This window comes from Anguilla rostrata, chromosome 17 (genome assembly GCF_018555375.3).
Source record: "Anguilla rostrata isolate EN2019 chromosome 17, ASM1855537v3, whole genome shotgun sequence".
Taxonomy (NCBI): Eukaryota; Metazoa; Chordata; class Actinopteri; order Anguilliformes; family Anguillidae; genus Anguilla; species Anguilla rostrata.
This window is the reverse complement of record NC_057949.1, coordinates 6800693-6819760: the sequence shown is the minus strand read 5'-3', so window position 1 is coordinate 6819760 and position 19068 is coordinate 6800693. Positions and strand designations below refer to the sequence as shown.

The window sequence follows — 19068 nt, the reverse complement described above, 5'->3', positions numbered from 1 at the left end:
CTGGACAAATGGAGGATCAGAAGTAATTATTTCACTCATCTGACCTCTTCTGTCTCTGTGCTGTATGTTGGGTCAACAGATTATTCATACACTTATGTAATTCAAACACATGTATCAATACACACTAAGGTATAAGCAAGCATGTACATCCCTATTTGTGTTTTCATATATATATATATATATATATATATATATATATATATATACACATATGCACACATTTTATCTATATGCACAGTGTACAATTTTAGATACATACTGATGTTTATTTGTTAGTGCATATATATGTGTGTGTGTGTGTGTGCCTTTGTGTCCTTGTAAACACACGAACACAAAGCATTTAATAAACAAGATATATATTTTATATAGATTATATTTATATTTTATGCCTGCCAGTTTAAAAAAAATGTATTTCATCTATCTAATTTCCAATTCAATTTCATTTCCAATTTCATTGAATTAAGTTTATTTCAAACCTGTTATAAATTATTCAATAGGGGGAGCTTCAAAAGTTAAAATTCCTGAAGTGAAAATGCATGAAAAATCTGCTGTGAAAGCTCCTCAGTCCAGCTCATCCCTACTGAGGGATTTAAACGTGGGTTTGTTTGGGTGTCAGGGGCCCGGGGTGAGTTTACTGCTCGGTCAGAGTTATTAGGGTGAACATCTATTTTGGAAATGGCCGTTATAAACCCCGGGTTGTTCCGGCTGTCAGAGGGCTGCGAGCACATCTGTACGCGTGATTTCAGGTCCTAAACCGTCAAAGCTTGCACCGACGGGTCGCAAAGCTGATCCCTTTCTGGGTACAAAGGACAGAGTGTGGCACAGTGGGTAAGGAACTGGGCTTGTAACCGAAAGGTCGCAGGTTCGATTCCTGGGTAGGACACTGCCGTTGTACCCTTGAGCAAGGTACTTAACCGGAATTGCTTCAGTATATATCCAGCTGTATAAATGGATACAATGTAAAGTGCTATGTAAAAAGTTGTGTAAGTCGCTCTGGATAAGAGCGTCTGCTAAATGCCTGTAATGTAATGTAATGTGCAAATATTCAGACGAGGTCAGCGAGCAAGGTTGCTGGGCACACACCTCCATGGAACAGACAGACAGCACTGCTACCCTTACAAAATTTCACCTGGACTTAATAAGAGCATTTTAATGTGTTTATGTGTGTGTGTGTGTGTGTGTGCGTGTGTGTGTGAGGGAGTGGGTATACACACACATCCATATAGCACATAATATGAGAAATATGACTTTTTTTCTTTTTGAACAAAATACTACAGAATTAATAAATCTGATTCTTACGGTTGATCAGTCACTCTAGTGAATATACAGTATGTATTATTGCTGACCATTTAAAATATATGTATATATAATCTTGAAAAAACTATTCTGTACACTCATGAAGAGTCAAACTCCTAACTTCCTGTCCAGTAAGCATGTGTGGCCTAGTTATTCACAAGCAGGTGTCTAAAAGCGTTTCTCAACATCACTAAAAAAAATTTTATTTAAGAAATCAAACTTGATCAAGTTTTGTTGTCTAATTTTGTTGACTTCACCCTAATATTTCATAAGATTGATGTTGGTCAGGTATTGTGCATGTGCAAACCTTTAATTAATGTTCAGGTTTCTCCACACTGCCTAGCCAGTTAGTTCATTTTGATTAAGAAATGCTTTACTTAAGTAGTCGTGGGCAAATTGGGCGATATCCTAATGCTGGCTGTGAATGCGTTTAGCAAACAGCTTTAGTGGCCTTTGACTGTGGGATTCAGTGAATCAGAGACCAGCTTTTATGGCCTTTGACTGTGGGATTCAGTGAATCAGAGACCAGCTTTAGTGGCCTTTGACTGTGGGATTTAATGAATCAGACCAGTTTTAGTGGCCCCTTTGACTGTGGGATTCAGTGAATCAGAGACCAGCTTTAGTGAACCCTTTGATTGAGGGATTCAGTGAATCAGAGACCAGCTTTAGTGGCTTTTGACTGTGGGATTCAGTGAATCAGAGACCAGCTTTAATGGCCTTTGACTGTGGGATTCAGTGAATCAGAGACCAGCCTCTTCCTTAGGAGGTGTTAAGCAGATTAACAAAGTTTAGTGGAAATTATGACTGAGTGCAAAAGCCAAGTGATCGCCTTTGTTTTGATAGCAGGCGTTAAAAAAATATAAAAATACTAAAAACAACCTCACACTCACCGCCCTCCCTCCCCCCCCACCCCATCCCCATCTCCCAGATTTAGGTAGTTTACAATGTCATTTAAATTAGCTAATCTAAATTAGTAAGTAACGGAAATCGTGTAACAGTTGCCAAATTTATAACAAATGTGCAAATGTCCATGAACATTTCTCCCCCTTTCTTTATTTCTGTCTGTCTCTCCCTCCCTCTCTCCCCCCCTCCCTCTCTCTCTCTCTCCCTCTCTTTCTCCCCTTGTCTTCCGAGTATTTCGGTTCTGAGAGTTTTCCCTCTTTAATCCCAAAATGAGAGATATTCCGCAAGGAGGATTTTTTTTTATCCTCCATCTGCTCCTTTGAAACTCTCATGCTGGGGATTTCAGGGAATTGCACTAATCGCCGTGGAGATACGGATCAGCGGCCATGTTGTTTGTTTTGAGCCTTTTACATGTTTTTTTTTAATTCCATTCATAAATCGCTGTGTGTTTGTGTTTATTCTCTCGTCTGTCAGATCCCCATGTCCGTAAATCCCCCCGCCCCGCCCTCGTTCTCCTCCTCGCGTATCTTCCGAGCCGCGATCTCCCTTCTCTCGTTCCGAGATGATCTTCACACCATCTCTCCTTCAGCCCCGCCCCCATCCCTCTTCTTCCTCAGCATTCAACTTCTCCAGTGACCTGCTAACCGGCTGTATCCTTGACTGCGTGCTTACTAGTTAATGCTCGTATGCAAATGACTGTAACGAGCTAATGGCCTTACCATTAAAGATCTGTGACTAGCTCAGAGTAGCGTTGTCTGGCAGTCGAGTTGCGTTCAATCCGCCTGCATTCGAATGTCCTGAGCAAACCTAACCTATGCTGTGATGCAAGGCTCATTGTAAGCGCTTTGGATAAGTGTATATATATCCTTACCATTTACCACATATGAGTATTTACACATTGCATTCCATATCTATAAAAACATTGGTCAGTGTTCTTGGGTCTGTATTGTTTTAATAATCAGAAATACCCGTATCACCAATTTCAAGTATAGGTCAGTCATAAAATAATCATTTTTGTATTATACAAGTCAAACGTAGATATTTCAGAACAATATACAAATATATAACAGTCTGGGTTTATGCTGCAGGCAGTCTTCCCTCTTTCTTTCCACTGTTCTGGCATCCCTTCTTTCGACGTGGTCTTCCTCTCTTCTTCTGTCACTGGCTCGACATCATTTTGACAAACTCTGTAAAATAGAGGAGAAACAGAGGGATTAACTCTGCGATATGTAAGATGAAAGAGAAGCAAAGGGATGAACTCTGCAGTCTGTGATATAGAGGAGAAACAAAAGGATTTACTGCAGTCTGTAAGATGAAGGAGAAAAAAAGGGATGAATTCTGCAGTCTGTAAGATAGAGGAGAAACAGAGGGATTAACTCTGCGATATGTAAGATGAAAGAGAAGCAAAGGGATGAACTCTGCAGTCTGCAATATAGAGGAGAAACAAAAGGATTTACTGCAGTCTGTAAGATGAAGGAAAAAAGGGATGAACTCTGCAGTCTGTAAATGAGGAAAAAGTGATGACTCTGCTTGAGATGAGAAGACAGAGGGATAAACTCTGCAGTCTGTAAGATAGAGGAGAAACAGAGGGATCAATGCTGCACTTCGCAAGATGAAGGAGAAGCAAAGGAATGAACTACACATTCTGTAAAATAGAGGAGAAACACAGGGATGAACTCTTCAGTGGAAAAAGGAGGAGTGAGGTGGCTTGTGGCTCAGGTGTCCTGGCGGCTGGGGTGTCTCTGGGCCCCCCCCTGGGGGGGGGGGTCTGGAAACGCGGCGATGGTGTCCTGTAATTAAGAGATGGCCGTGTGTCAGGGGGTGACCTCAGCCTGGTTCCTCAGGGTCAGCACAGTCACAGGGCCCTCAGTGTAACAGTATCCCCCCTAGAGGGAAACAATCGCTTCTTTAGCAGGGCACGCCAGACCCCTGTTTCTGCCTCTCGTGCTGTACAGCGGGAGAGAGATAGAGAGACAGAGAGAGAGAAAGAGAGAGAGAGAGAGAGAGAGAGAGAGAGAGAGAGAGAGAGAGAGAGAGAGAGAGAGAGAGAGAGAGAGAGAGAGAGAGAGCCACAGAGAGAGAGAGAGAGAGAGAGTCATACCCCAGTCAGCTCAGCCCTTGAAACCTGAGTCTAGGGTTACAGGAAACTCAGTAAATGTTCATAAGTTCGAATATCCGAGTAGGTTCGAATGTCCCCTTCAGTCCACGAAGGGTCCCGTGAGGGTAAGGGGGTCCCGCTGGGAGAAGGGGGTGCCGTGGGGGAGAAGGGGGTGCCCTGGGGATAGGCGGGCGTCTCCAGCCTCACCTTCGAAATCCACCGTGCCGTCGCCGTTGTTGTCGGCATCCCGGATGACGTCGTCGATCTCGCCGCGGTTCATCTGCTCGCCGAGCAGCTTGCTCATGGCGCTCCGCAGCTCCTCCGTGGTGATGGCGCCGTCGCCGTCCACATCGAACTGACCGGGGCGGGGGGGCGGGGGGAGGGGGGGGGGGGGGGTGGGGGGCAAGGCGGAACAGGCGAGGAAGACAGACCACTTTCAGAGACGCTGAGACTTCTGGGAAGAAGGTGTGTGTTTCTGTGAGATCTACAGAGAACCTCCAGATTAAAAAAAGATTAACTTTAGCTTTTGAAAACTTGGATTTAATTCCTTTTCTTCACATCTGTCTTCCAGCGCCTGCATTTGCTGTTGTCCTGTACTTGTATTCCACACTTTGAATTTACACCTTTATTATTATTATTATTATTATTATTATTATTATTATACTTTTTAAAAAGTGTCAGTTTACTAATGCGCTGTACATGTGTATATAGCCAAAGCTCTCACATCAGTCCTTTGATTGGCTGAGAGCTAATGGTGGTTTCCATGGCGCTCACCTCCTTGAAGGCGTCTTTCAGCTCTTTGAGTCCGATCATGCCAGCGGTCTCGGCCAGGAGCTTGGGCGTCATCAGCTCCACAAAGTCCTCAAAGTCCACCCTGCCCCCCACTGCAGAGAAGACAGAACAGACTAAAGATCCCCCAGGAGAGACGACAAAACACCCACAGAAGCCAAAGACCAAGATCCCCCACTGCAGAGAGGACAGAATAGACCAAAGATCACCCCACTGCAGAGAGGACAGAATAGACCAAAGATCACCCCACTGCAGAGAGGACGAAACAGACTAAAGTCCACCACACTGCAGAGAGGACGGAATAGACTAAAGTTCACCCCACTGCAGAGAGGACAAAACAGACTAAAGTCCACTCTGCCCTCCACTATGGAAAGGATGGAACAGACTAAATTCTACTCTGCCCCCACTGTGGAAAGGATGGAATAGACTAAATTCCACTCTTCCCCCCACTGCAGAGAGGACGAAACAGACTAAAGTCCACTCTGCCCCCTGCATGGACAACACTAAGCCACTGGAAAGGAGGAGAACAGACTAAAGTCCACTCTGCCCCCCCGCTGCAGAGAGGACGAAACAGACTAAAGTCCACACTTCCCTCCAATGCAGAGAGGAAGGATGTTCACCCCACTGCTGACTCTCCATTTGCGGACCTCCATGGGGGCTGAATTCCCTCCCAGGGGGGAAAATTTTACAGAATGATCAGAAACTGATGACAAACTGCAGTATAAATATGCTACACAACTACACTGAACCTCCAATTTTATTGGCGTTCTTGCAAATGATATTCAGGTACTTCTGTAAAGGGGAAACATCTGATTTCCTTCCTCTGATAATAGGCTTAACACTCTGACCCAAAATCCCGCCGGCTAAGCCCGTCATCAGTCCGCGTGCCTCGCTGCCAGTGTCTGTTGGCTTTCGCCCAGAACCGTTTATCCAGATCTCCACACGGTCGCTGGGCAGCAGCGAGTGTTCTTCAAAGGCAGCGTTCCTTTGCAAGCCAGCAAACTCTGGTAATAATAATGAATAATAAGTGATTTTATATTACATCTTGTTCCCTCCTTTACCAGGTATTAAGCGCGGCACCTGGTCCTTTGCAGACGGTGTTTAGCGCAGATGGCCGGATTCTCCGCTGCGAGTAATGCAGGTCCAGACCGTGACCGCGGCGAGAGGGATTAATTTCGGCTTTGATTTTAGCCGTGTCGTCCGGGATAAAATACTTGCGCAAGAAACAGATTGCATTTCAGTGCCTTGGGCATGTGGCGGGATTATTTGTTGGTGTAAGGATATGAGAGGCCAAGGGGATGCAGTCGGCCAGGGTTTTTATGGCGGAGGCAGAAGAAAAAGGTGATCAACTTTCTGGCCGGCAGAAAAGCGTTTCTGCAACTAGCGCAGCGTGTCCTGGCACAACCACGTAGACCAACTCGGCACGACCGGACAGTGAAATCTTTTAACACGTTGTTGTTTGGAGGGAGTGGCAAACGTGCCTTGCAGCAGTGTGTGTTCTAAGGACAACACTGCAACAGCACCGACAGGTCGTGAAACGCGGTAAAGAGGTTATACATGTGTAAGATACATGTGAAAAACTGAGCATCATGCAGTTTCAACCAAAACTCACACCAGCCAAACCGCACTTTGGGGTCACAGAAAATGTACATGCTTGCAGTTTATACTGACGGAGGTTTGGGGGTGAAAGAAGCTTGCGGTTCACATTGATGAAGGTTTGGGAGTGACGGTAAGACGCTCACAGTTCACATTGATGAAGGTTTGGGTGTGACGGTAAGACGCTAACGGCTCGCGCTGATGAAGGTTTGGGGTCAGACACTCACGGTTCACGCTGATGAAGGTTTGGGGTCAGACACTCACGGTTCACGCTGATGAAGGTTTGGAGGTGACGGTCGGACACTCACGGTTCATGTTGATGTTCTGACCCAGCTCGATCAGCTCCATCTCAGTGGGCATGTACCCCATGGTTCTCATCAGATTGCCCAGGTCCTTGCAGCTGATCAGCCCATCCTTGTCCTTATCGAATTCCTGAAAAGCCTCTCGCAACTCTACGGGACGGGCCAGTTAAGGAGAGGTCAGTACCACCCATTCCAAAAAACAATTACATTTCCAATGTTACAAATGTTTTAAAAGTTTGGAAAGAAAATGCATCTATATTACATTCTGTTTCATAATATGTCCTGAAAACATACATATGTATAGTTGTTAGTCATTGATAAGTGTATGTGACACATAGAAATCGTTCAGCCCTATATGTAATACAATATATTTACCATAGATTTTGTAATAGTAAGCAGTGACTGACCAAGAGGATTTGCAGCGGGTAGCCTACATAATGTGCAATTGAGATGCAATGTAAAAACACGAAGAGATCGATGAGAAACAGGCAAAAGACGCTGATCCTCTGATGTTAATCCGTGAATCGTAAAAAGTGATCGCCGCTCATAAATATAACAGCTGCATGCGAGTTCGCAGAAAGAACAGATGTCGAATTCGGTGAACAACAGATCGGAGTGAATTACCTTCTATTTCGTCAGGTGCCAGCGATCGCACCTGCAAAACAGTTTACAGAAAATCATTTCGCTGTGTATGTTTAACTCCACGGAGTACTTTAGAGTATTTAAACTCGACATTTGTTTAATTTTTTTTGTTAGCGATTTTCCCTTTCATACTATCATACTATTTCATATACTATTATCTTACATTCATAATTCTTTTACTCCGTCCAACCACATTTTTCTCCTGTTTTTTAAACGCTCTCTCACAGCTGTTCTAATCCCGACCTGCACTACATTTCAGTCGAATTACATAAAAAGATAATTAAATAAACCTGTCGTTAGGGGTCAAAACACAAAAAGAGATTAGGCTACGCGCTGTGTCGAAATGAAAACAGAATATTTGCACCGCCTGGCTGGCAGCTACCTGCAGCACCTGGAGTAGTGGAGTGACGTCACCTATGTGAACACGCAATAAAGAGAATCGTGCTGCCCTCCAATATGATTTCTTTCACAATTTCCACTAATTAGCTTTGTACACACGTGTATACAGTATGCACAATATAGATTTTTTTTTTTGGGGGGGGGAGATCTTGTAATCTAAAATATTGCAAATGACTGTACATTTTCAACTAGTATTCACTCTGCAGTTTCGATTGTTTAAATCCTCCTTCTCTGCAAAATGTACTGCAGAGCTGTAATGCTGTTTATATTCTGCCCTGATATAGACAGACATTCAGAGTGAGATGATACACTGTAGAGAAGTTCGGTCTGGGACTTTAACGTCCACCCTACAGACCAGCACTGACAGCCAGAGGAGTGGTCTGTGATCCTGCTCCTGGAGAGTAGTATGGTTTGCTATTTCTTTTCTTTTTCATCTCAAATTAAAAACTATTTCAGATCCCAGCGACCAGGTGCAGGGAGTTAACTGTGAAGACCAACACACCGGCTGTAATTGCTCAATCACATGCGGAGTGACAAGGAAAACCAGCAGACCCTGAGACTCCAGGACCAGGTCAGTAGCTGCCTGGTCCAGTACACTACGGTACGACACAGACACAGACATAGACACTAACAGGAGCAGCACAGACACGGACAGGAACAGCACAGACACTGACAGCAGCAGCACAGACAGATAGGAGGAGCACAGACACAGAAATGAGCAGCACGGACACAGACCGGAGCAGTACAGACCAGTGAAGCACAGACAGGCAGGACAAGCACAGACAAAGGCACTTACTCTATTCTTGCCCCCTCTGAGAAAGATGCAAGCTGCTCCAAAGCTCATGGCTGGCAATAGGAAAAAAGGGCTGTGTGTGTGTGTTTGTGTTTGTGTGTGCGCGCGTGTGTGTGTGTGTATGTCGGCTTGTTCTGTGTCCCCCTGTTGTACCTTGGCTGTGTGTCTTTCACTGGAGTCTGATTATATTAGGCCCCTCCCTCTGAGAACAAAAAAATAGAATAGTTTAGGTTTCATCCTGCTCTCACCTCTGTGGTGAATATCTTTGTCCAACATGCTGTACAGTTCAGAATTTTGTTGTATACAAGAATTAAAACATATATTTAAACATTTTAAAGAAAATATTTTTACATTTATAATATGTTGTAACATCACTTGTTTTTTATCACTGTACTTAGGGTAATTATTGTAATCTGTTTTAAATGGTGCATTTGTACTCATTTTAATTATTTATTTTAGTTAGTTGTTATTTATATATTTATATTCCCTTTGAAGTTGTTGTACAATAATAAGACAGTTGTCAATAAGGCAATCATAATCATGGTAAGCAATAGTACTCATTATTCTTATTCTTAAATTGCCAGTCGGCACTACCACATTAGTCAATGTATGCTGTAATTATGATAACTGATTGCATTTAAATGATTGCAACAAGGTCCATAAGTAAGCAGTTTCTCTGTCACTCCTACCTTAACCCTGTGTTGCGGTGAATTAAAAAGTCCCCTCATGAAAAGTGTGAAGCCTTCTCTTCCTTCTTCCCAATGCTTTTCCCCTCTTTCTTGTGTTGCTCCAGTCTTGAATTCTTTTATTTTCTGCTTATATTTCCTTCTTGTTTGGAAAAGTAGTGACTGTCTTTCTTTTCTTTCTCTCTCTTTCTCTCTCTCTCTCTCTCTCTCACACTCTCTTTTTCTCTCTCTGTCTGTATGTTGAGAACTGTGGCTGAAAGGAGGAGGAAGGTATAGAAAAAGAGAGAGAGGGAGGAGTCAAAGGAGGGGTGTAAACAGAGATGGGATGTGCCCTAGAGGGCAGGGCAGCCTTGCAAGTACAGACGTCAGCTGACACTGTCCGACACTTACCGTTATAAACTGGCACGCATTTCCTATTGAAACAACGCTATATTGATCATTTAAGTTGACAGGTTCATACTGAATTTTGTTCAGTTTAATACACTAGCACAGAAAAAGCATTTTTCAAATGGTGATGAAAAGTATCATGATTCCTGTGTTTCTTCCTGACAGATGCTGTGTCACATTAGAAAGAGATCGATCACGTTTCAAACCTCAGCGTAGACTATTTAGCAGAATAATTATGATGGTTATGGGCAATGTAAGGCGCTGTCTGCACGTGGGTCAGTACACAGTGAATTGGGACGTGGATGAGCATTACGTGGATGAGCATTACGACAATACAGTGTTACACATCCACGTCTCTGCGTCCGCTTTGATGCGCTGGACTTCCCTGGACGGAAGGTGCCTGCTATATAACCCCCCCCCCCCTTCTCCTCTCACAGCTATGTGCATTTTTAATGACCCCTCCCCTCTTTACCCAGAGATCTCAAATCTGTTTGCGTAAGGGATTTAATGCACAGTTTTAGATCTGAAGGAATTAATATGGATTTCATGGTTAGTGTTTGTGTGGGGCGGTGGAGGACCAGATTGAGGTGGGGGGGGGGGGGGTGTAAAATAAAAGAAAATGTATGCAGAGTAAGAAAGAGAGCCAGAGAGAAGAGGTGGATTAAGGGGGGGAAATAAAAGTGTGTAGAGCAGGGAATGGGAATTGAAAAGAAGAGAGGAGGAAGAGGAGGACTGAAACAGAGGAAGGGCAGTAGAGGAGGTAAAGGATAAAGATGAAGGAAAGGAGAGGGGGATTGAAGGAAGGTGAGGAGAAGAGAAACAGATAAAGAGGTGCAGATGTGCCGACAGCAGAAAGGAAAGGGGATGGAGTCATTGCGCGGGGGGGAGAGAATGGAACAAGGTGGGGCGGGTGTAGCAGGCAGTGAAACGAGGCACAGGCGGGACGGGTGGAGGGGACAGTGAAACGATGCTCAGGCGGGACGGGTGGAGGGGACAGTGAAGTGAGCAGTGGGAGATGGAAACAGAGCAGAGGACCAGACAGATGTGAGAAGGATTACAGGGAGCACTGCACTGGGATGGGGCGCAGCATGCGTTGGCAAAGTACAACTTCATAATCTTCATCTTCATAATAAAAAGATTTATTTCTGCCCACTGAGTTTCATACTGCACAACAGCTGGTAGGAGAACAGAGAGAGAGAGGGAAGGAAAGATGACAGGGAGTCAGGGAGAAGAATGGGGAATGGACAGATGTGTTGGAAAAAAGAAAGATCATCTAGTGACAGAGAGAAAGGAGGCGATAGTGGTTAATTGTCTCAGTGATTTCCTCCCTCTGGATCCCAGCTGTGGTAAACTGATTGTTCTGGCACAAAATGGCTGCCATGCGTCACCCAGATGGGGGCTATGCACCTCTGGTGGGAGCAGTAAGTTTCCCCCTTCATTGTGAACCGCTCAGAGATTCTGAAAAGGGGTATGTAAATGTGATCCATTAACATTACTTTTAATTTCTACTTTGGGCCTTTACCCCCTCTTCCAGCCCAGTTTGGAATTCCCTCTTTGAGAACGGCCAGCAGGTGCCCTCCTCTGGCCCATTGGAACCCTTCCATCCCTGGGCCACACTAAGGCCACCCGTGCATTAGCCTGTCAGACTGCTGGCCACGGACAGCACTGGCACCGTCTAAATGCTACAACAGAGATAGATAAGAATAAGAATAAGAATGACTATTATTATTATTATTATTAGAATTATTACTATAGTATTATTATTATTATTACACACGCAGGGACGTGCGCACACAAAGACATACACATGCACGCACGCACATATGCACGCTCAGGCATGCACGCACACACGCAGGCACACAACACACACACACTCAGGCACAAAAAGCTGTATTTTGCCTTAAATAGCTTCTTGATTAATCAGAGATCTGTGTTACCACCATGGTTACCACGCATTTTGCACTACAGCGCCATCTGCTGGCCCAGCCCCACAGGTCCCCAATGTAAAATTGCCACTGCCTTCTTATAATTGATCTGTGCAAAGCTTAAAATGATCAGAATTACATAAGCAATGACCTTTTTTACAAACGTTTTTTGTACTTCTGTACATTTCTTCACAGAATGTAGACATGCTGCTGTCTCTGGACCAGTGGTATTCACCTCCCCTTGGAGAGACACAGGGGGCTGCTGGGTTTGTTTCCGCCCTAAAACCAGAAACTAATTCAGAAACAAGAGACCGGGCGAGTCAGCCATTTAACCATCTGCATTAGTTAATGAGCTGAGTGCTCACTGAGCGAATAATCCTGCTCTAGAACGTATGAATAGGACGCTTGGGCTTTCTGTCGTCTGTTATCTGTCGGTGCTTTGAACTGGCTTGATTGGCCACCTACAAATGGAGCCCCACCCACACCTGACTGTAATTTTTCAGAAGTTGCTGCCTATTGGCTTACTAACACAAAATGGAAGCTGGGTGAACTTTAGAGTCTGATTGATAAAGGTGATAGCACTGAGAGGTAAGACCCTGAAGGGAGGGGCTAAACTGGGCAGTTCAGACTGCAGCCTATCACAGCAGAGAGATTGTCCATTCACATAAAGGGTGGGTGGATATTTCATCACTGTCTTTGAAGTTTGGACTTTATTAGGCAGGTTGTACAGAGAGAGAGTGAGAGAGAGCCAAAGATCACAGCGAGTGTGTGTGTGTGTGTGTGTGTGTCCATTTCCTTTAAACTGTCTTAAATCCCAGCTGGGGCGATGATGTTGTACCTTTGAGCAGGATGCTTACCCTAAAGTGCTTCTGTAAATACGCAGCTATATAAATGGATTATATTCATACAAGCGTCTGTGGGCAAACTCGGCTGATCCCTCGGGGGGGGGGGGGGGGGGGTTGTTCCACTGTACATTTTGTTGTGCATTATGCATTATTTTTCCCTGTATTGTGTGTGTCAGTAAAAGCTCATAGGTGTGTGTTCATGCTGTTGGTTTTCACCCACACGAAGGGGAAAGACTTTTCACTGTATCACGACAAAATCATTTACCCACGTGGACAGGTCAGCTATTATTTCAGTAGATCAGTAATAAACTGTACGCTGCATCTTACATTTAGCACATCTTACAATATACAGTATTCACAAAACAAAAGCACTGGGCTTGTTAAATAGAAATGGCTTTTTAGTAAAACGAGTCAGACAAAAAAAAGAATTATGTTCTTTTATCTCTCCTGAATTCACATTTAAAAAACCTCAAATAAATCTACAGCTTTCTCAGTATTGCAGTTGTAATCATTGTACACCAACTAGGGACACAGGGACACAGAGATATGTTTATTAACGGTGCATTTACATTCAATCACATATGCATGCATTCTTTCATTTACCTTCATAATGTGGCTTCCGTGATTATGTGCTTCATAAGCTATTAAAATAGGTTAAATTAGGTTTTTCATTTGACAGAGGCATCACATTGAGCACGGTCAGTTGATATTCTGAATAAAGACTCAGACGGGCAATTACACAGCGACAAGTTACACAGCCGGTCACATCACAGTATAAGTCAGAAGTTTGTTCCTAGAGAAAAATAAAACATTTCAGGCACAAAATGAGAGAAATTCACAAAACCGATGTTCAGTCACGGATGAACATCTTTCTTCTTCACAGTTTTAAGGAAGCACTGGGACTTCAACGTGATTTTATATCAAGTTGAAAGCAACAAATCCTGAATATCTATAAGGATATTTTTTGTGTTCTGAGTGTTAAGTATCACCATTGGCAACATATCCAACTCCAACTTTGTCCTTTAGTTTTAAACGCTTCAGCTCCAGGCTAGAAAATGCCCTTTAGTTCGGTCTTTAATTTGGTTTAAAGAACACATCGTATAGCATGGAACCGTAAGGATTTACAGGCAGTAAAACCGGTGCACAGTGGGAGTTGTAGTTCTATTGCTCTGGAGAGAAAATGTAGTCCAGGGCCTGTCTCTCTGCAGCAGCCACATTGGGGTGCCAGAGGTCGACGCTGAAGATCACTCTCGGGCCGTCCTCTGCTGCACCTGCATAAGCAAGCAAATGGCAGGAGATTTGGTCAGCTTAGTAAACAATTGAACTACAATTTTCTCTCTAAAATTCTCCTCTTCATCTGTACATATATATCTTATTCTTTGAGTTGGGTTATCTTGGGCTTCATACTTCTCCTGCACTGTCCCTTTAACGTATTGTATGTTTTACTTTTTTAAAATCTTATGTGCAAATAAATTTAAAAAATAAATTTGAAACACAAAGTGAAATTTGAGCACCTAGACATGATGTAGCAGCCCAAGGATAGTGGGTCGCCGTGGAAAAGTAATTGTCTGCCCATTGTGTTCGATCTGAATGTACATTACAAGACACCAATTTAGCACAGCAACTTAACAGTGCAAGATGAATAACATTAGGGCACCTTTATGAGTTCTATGGGTTACAGTGATCTAAACCAAACTAACAATATTCTTACCCTAAAGGCAGTGTAAAGTACTAATGTAGGTTACCGATCCCAGCCCAAAACCATAACACAGCCACTGTTGCTAAATGCGGTACCCTAAGTGTAGTGAAATGTAGTACATTCATCTGCTACACAGTGAAAGGTCCAGTGTTCATTCAACTCGATAACAGATGGTCCCATATTCCAGAGTGGGACCAAATGCTATCTGATAAAAGTTGAATTAACACTGTTAGTGTTGAATTAACACTGAATATTTAACTGCGATTTCTCACAGAACACCCATCCAGGCCTCACCACACAAAAGTTTTCTTATCGCGAAAGGCAAGGCTCGGTCACCAGAACACATTCCTGACCTCTTGAAGGCACAAACCCCACCTGCTCCCATTGGTCCTGAACAAAAGACCTCCCCACTGTCCCAGCCACACATTTCAAAATAAGAGCAGACAAGGCATTCACAGCTAGGGCTCAGATTTGATGCAGTACTGTAATGGGATGTAATGATGTTTTTTTTTTTTTAAATCCATATTTCAATGGTGTGAAGCGCTTATGTGTCATGCAAGAAACACACTTCAAACATTATATAAAAGCACACTTGGTTTTTTGATGAAGATGAAGATGGTGAGGATGATTATGCTGATGATGATGATGACAATTATTATTATTCTTATTAGTGTACTGACCATGGTGTGAGACAGTGTGTAATGATGATGATGATGATTATTATTATTGTTATTATTATTAGTGTACTGACCATTGTGTGAGACAGTGTGGAGGAAAGAATCGTCCACCAGGAGGCAGTGTCCTTCTGACCAGCACTGGGGCTCCCCTCCCACCACCAGCTCACACTGCGGGGGGGTCTGCAGTCCTGGGGCACAGAGAGGGGGAAGGAGTGCAGTTATTAGAGAAATACAGCAGTGAGCATGTGCAGTGAAATATTAAATACAGCAGTGAGCTTGTGCAGTGAAATATTAAATACAGCAGTGAGCATGTGCAGTGAAATATTAAATATGGAAGTGAGCATGTGCAGTGTTAAATACAGCAGTACGCATGTGCAGTGAAATATTAAATACAGCAGTGAGCATGTGCAGTGAAATATTAAATACGGAAGTGAGCATGTGCAGTGTTAAATACAGCAGTACGCATGTGCAGTGAAATATTAAATACAGCAGTGAGCATGTGCAGTGAAATATTAAATACGGAAGTGAGCATGTGCAGTGAAATATTAAATACGGAAGTGAGCATGTGCAGTGTTAAATACAGCAGTACGCATGTGCAGTGAAATATTAAATACGGAAGTGAGCATGTGCAGTGAAATATTAAATACGGAAGTGAGCATGTGCAGTGTTAAATACAGCAGTATGCATGTGCAGTGAAATATTAAATACGGAAGTGAGCATGTGCAGTGAAATATTAAATACAGCAGTGAGCATTTCAGGCAGGACAGAGCTATCAGCCATCTAAAAGAGGCAAGCAGCCTATATTGCATATGAAATGCCTGCACGCAAATGCACATTTAAACAGACGTATTGTTCACTCTGCAGACCCCGTGCAGACCCTCACCTAAGTGGCAGCGCAGCCTGGTGTTGGTGGGGCCGTACCCCCCGCCCAGCGCCGTCCCGGGGCCCAGGAGCCAGAACCCGGCGGCCCCCAGGGAGTTGCTGCTGATGAAGGTGCGGAGGGAGAGGAGGGTGCGGTAGGTGCAGGGGCAGGCCCGGCAGTTTCCCGCCACGCACACCCCCGCGTTGTACAGCGGGAACACCGCCTGGCCCTGGGGGGGGACGGAACACAGGATATGACATCACACTCCTGCGACAAGGTTATGATAAATCATTACATCAAATGTCTGCGACGAGGGTAGGACCAAACATTACCTCATATGTATGTGATAAGGTTTTGATTAATCATTACCTCACACATATGTGATAAGATTGCATCATGAAACATGTAGAAATGTGCACTTCTTTCCCAGGCCACAGTTTGGAAAGGCAGTTTGCAATGTTTGGCTCATCCTCTGAGTGCAACGTCCCCGCACCAAATTCGAGGAGGGTCACATGACAGGTCGTGCACAGGCTGGAGTCCGTGGTATAAATTGCAGTCAATTCAGGAAAATGAATTGAGAATTCTCATCCAGTTCCTGAATGGACTGAATTGAGATGGCATTGATTTTTACTACCCTCAGCTGGTCGCTTGCTTGCATTCTGCAATTCCACCAATCAGGCTGCTGTACCTGCTGATGCAGGATTCTGATTGGCCAGAGAAGTCATTAGTAAGCAGTGAGGCTCTTCCTCCTTCCCTGTCTCCTGGGCAACACTGTATTTGGTTTACTGGCTGTAAGACTGAGGCTCCTGTAACCTCCTTAGCATCTCTGTGACACACGCATGCCTTCTGCGAGCTGAAGAAATGCACCTTGGGTCCCTGGCAGGTCCATCCCAGCTTGGGATCTATGCCCCTCTGGTACACCGCCTGGAACTCAGCCAGAATTATGGGATAGCTGGCCTCCAAGACTTCAATGTCGTGGCGATGGGCATCGCGTGGGAAGAAAGGAGTGCTGGGAACGTCGGGGAGGAAGAACAGATGGGGCTTCTGGATAGAGGAGCGATCGCTTAGTCTGGCCTGAGGAGAGAGAGACAGAGAGAGGGGGGAGAGGGAGAGTGAGAGAGGGAGAGGGGCGATAGAGGAGGGGGGAGAGAGGGGAGAGAGGGGAGAGGAGAGGGGGAGAGAGAGGGGGAAGAGGGGGAACAGAGAGAGGACAGAGGGAGAGGGGGGAGAGAAGGAGTGGTGGAGAGAGGGAGGAGAGAAGGGGAGAGTAGAGAAGAGAGGGAGAGAGACTTTACCTTTTGATGTTCCTTCATTAAACAAAAAAACTTGCAAAAACCAGCCCTTTATAAATCAAATAAATAACTCAGACAACCCCTTCATGTCCCTCTCCTCAAACCCCAAAATTACAGTGGGCTGCTGGGTGGCGCATTCGGTTAAGGCACCACACCCTGGTGCATGGATGAGCCTCGCAGCCTCTCAGATCGAATCTGGGCGGTGCCAGTGCTGACTGCGGCCGGTAGCTCCGCAGAGCCACGTGCCATTGGCCTGCATCGCCCAGGGCACGGGAGGGCTCAGCCCAATAGGGACCCGCGTTTCATCGCTCTCTCTCGAACCCGCAGCCTCACCTGGTCCCTCAGACCTTTGTGAATCCGCCCCATCCCGGCCCAGCTGTAGCGCTTGGCGTACTCTTGCAAGGCGCTATATAACTTCCTGCTGGCCGGAGAGGCCTGGGCGGGGAACAGAGTGTGGCCCAGCACGGGGGTGAGGTAGCCGCGGCGACGCCCCGCGTCCTCCTCCTCCTCCTCCGTCTCCATGGCGATGCAGGGGGTTCCGCCGTTGCCGATGGCGGCCGTGGCAGCACCGGTCCCGGAGTCCGTGCTGCCGCCGCTGCTGCCGTAGCTGCCGGACCGGGACATCCGACCGGCCCGCGTGCAGCCGGACTTGAGCTTGCCCGGGTGCACCCGACCCGTCACGGGGGGGTCCGACCCCACCCGGTAGCAGTACCAGAGGAACAGAACCAGCAGGGCCCACAGAATCCCGCTCAGGGGCTGCGTCCCCAGCTCCGGGCAGGGGGGGAGAGGCAGGAAGTCCAGCGCCCACTGCATCCTGGGAAGAGAAGGCTGGGGTGGACTACAGAGTGACACAAGCACAGAAGAGGGACAGGTGAAGGAAATGAAGCAGACTTGTGCTAAATGTCATCATTCAGCTTCCATCTGCGCTTACCTCACCGCACACAAACATGACAACATTCAAGTCCGTCACAACTGGCTAAGTGTTCTAGGCCCACTAATTGGTTAAAATGGCTTTCGGTTGTCACGTTAAATTACAGTGTACTGCTTTGCTCCTGCATGCAAGCCTACGCAACAGAGATGGATATCTGGATATACTGCATTCGCATTGTATTTTTTTCCTACGTCCTACCACTTTTCCAGGGAAAACCTACTCAAGAATCAATCATCTCTACAGTTGTTTTTAGAGTAAATTTTCATATTTGGACGCAAATAACCATAACGGTAAACCATAAACATAGCGTGGTACAGTCATGAAGACTTTTGTTAATTTTAATTTTAATCTAATTTGTTGAACATGTAAAACAGCTGCCTGTATTTATCGTTTACCAGCATCACAGGATATCACTTACGAAACCTCGTGTGAATTAAACGTGCATGAAAGATGTGCATGGAATGTGTTGGTGAGAGTGAGGTAAACAGATGCAGGAATGTGTAAATGTACGAATGAATACACAAAAACGGTCGCAAATGCAGGTATATCCTGTCGCAGTTATCATTGCGGGTGTTACTAAGTGTTGCTTCCGTCTTTAATGTAATGAATGCTCCGACGATGAGACTTACCACTCACTGGCTCTCTTTCTCTCTTGTCGTTTGCGCCTCTGCGACTCACGTATCTTTTCCGCATACGATATTTCCGGAGTGTCCCGAAAAAAGCAGAATCGCCCCCTCCTTTTTCACGGAAAAACCCGAAGCGTCTTTTGACCATGGGAGATGTTCTTGTGGTTATTTCAAAATCTTCATCTTCTGTTCTCTTTACGATCTTTTCTTCCCTCTAGTGGGAAATCACCCCTCTCGCGAATAGCTCCACGCGGAATCATGTTTCATCCACACATCGGTGAAACAGCGCCTGGTGCTGAAGCAAAACCAGTCCGCTTTCT

At 45.1% G+C, this 19068-nt stretch overlaps 2 protein-coding genes and 1 long non-coding RNA gene across 8 annotated transcripts; 1 reads left to right on the top strand and 2 right to left on the bottom strand.

Moving 5' to 3' along the window:
* Positions 1 to 3131: 3131 nt before the first annotated feature.
* On the bottom strand, positions 3132 to 9739 carry cabp5b (calcium binding protein 5b). Its single transcript, XM_064315341.1, has 7 exons — positions 9508 to 9739; positions 8822 to 9020; positions 7609 to 7639; positions 6991 to 7134; positions 5072 to 5181; positions 4505 to 4652; positions 3132 to 3386 (listed from the first exon to the last, which is right to left on the bottom strand). Exons 2-7 carry the CDS (start codon positions 8867 to 8869, stop codon positions 3358 to 3360), a joined length of 510 nt encoding a protein of 169 aa, XP_064171411.1. The 5' UTR covers positions 8870 to 9020; positions 9508 to 9739; the 3' UTR covers positions 3132 to 3357.
* On the top strand, positions 6462 to 16912 carry LOC135243471 (uncharacterized). Of its 6 annotated transcripts, XR_010326643.1 has the most exons (5): positions 6462 to 6628; positions 7016 to 7160; positions 8482 to 8596; positions 15913 to 16030; positions 16783 to 16912. It is a non-coding gene; the product is annotated as an uncharacterized LOC135243471 (long non-coding RNA). The 6 variants fall into 6 exon arrangements; XR_010326642.1 differs by lacking the exon at positions 16783 to 16912 and having other exon boundaries at positions 15902 to 16027; XR_010326646.1 differs by lacking the exons at positions 15913 to 16030; positions 16783 to 16912 and adding an exon at positions 12012 to 12332.
* Positions 13192 to 19041, bottom strand: asphd1 (aspartate beta-hydroxylase domain containing 1). Its single transcript, XM_064315340.1, has 6 exons — positions 18752 to 19041; positions 17525 to 18029; positions 16767 to 16973; positions 15921 to 16128; positions 15112 to 15225; positions 13192 to 13932 (listed from the first exon to the last, which is right to left on the bottom strand). Exons 2-6 carry the CDS (start codon positions 18002 to 18004, stop codon positions 13823 to 13825), a joined length of 1119 nt encoding a protein of 372 aa, XP_064171410.1. The 5' UTR covers positions 18005 to 18029; positions 18752 to 19041; the 3' UTR covers positions 13192 to 13822.
* Between the last annotated feature and the right edge of the window lie 27 nt (positions 19042 to 19068).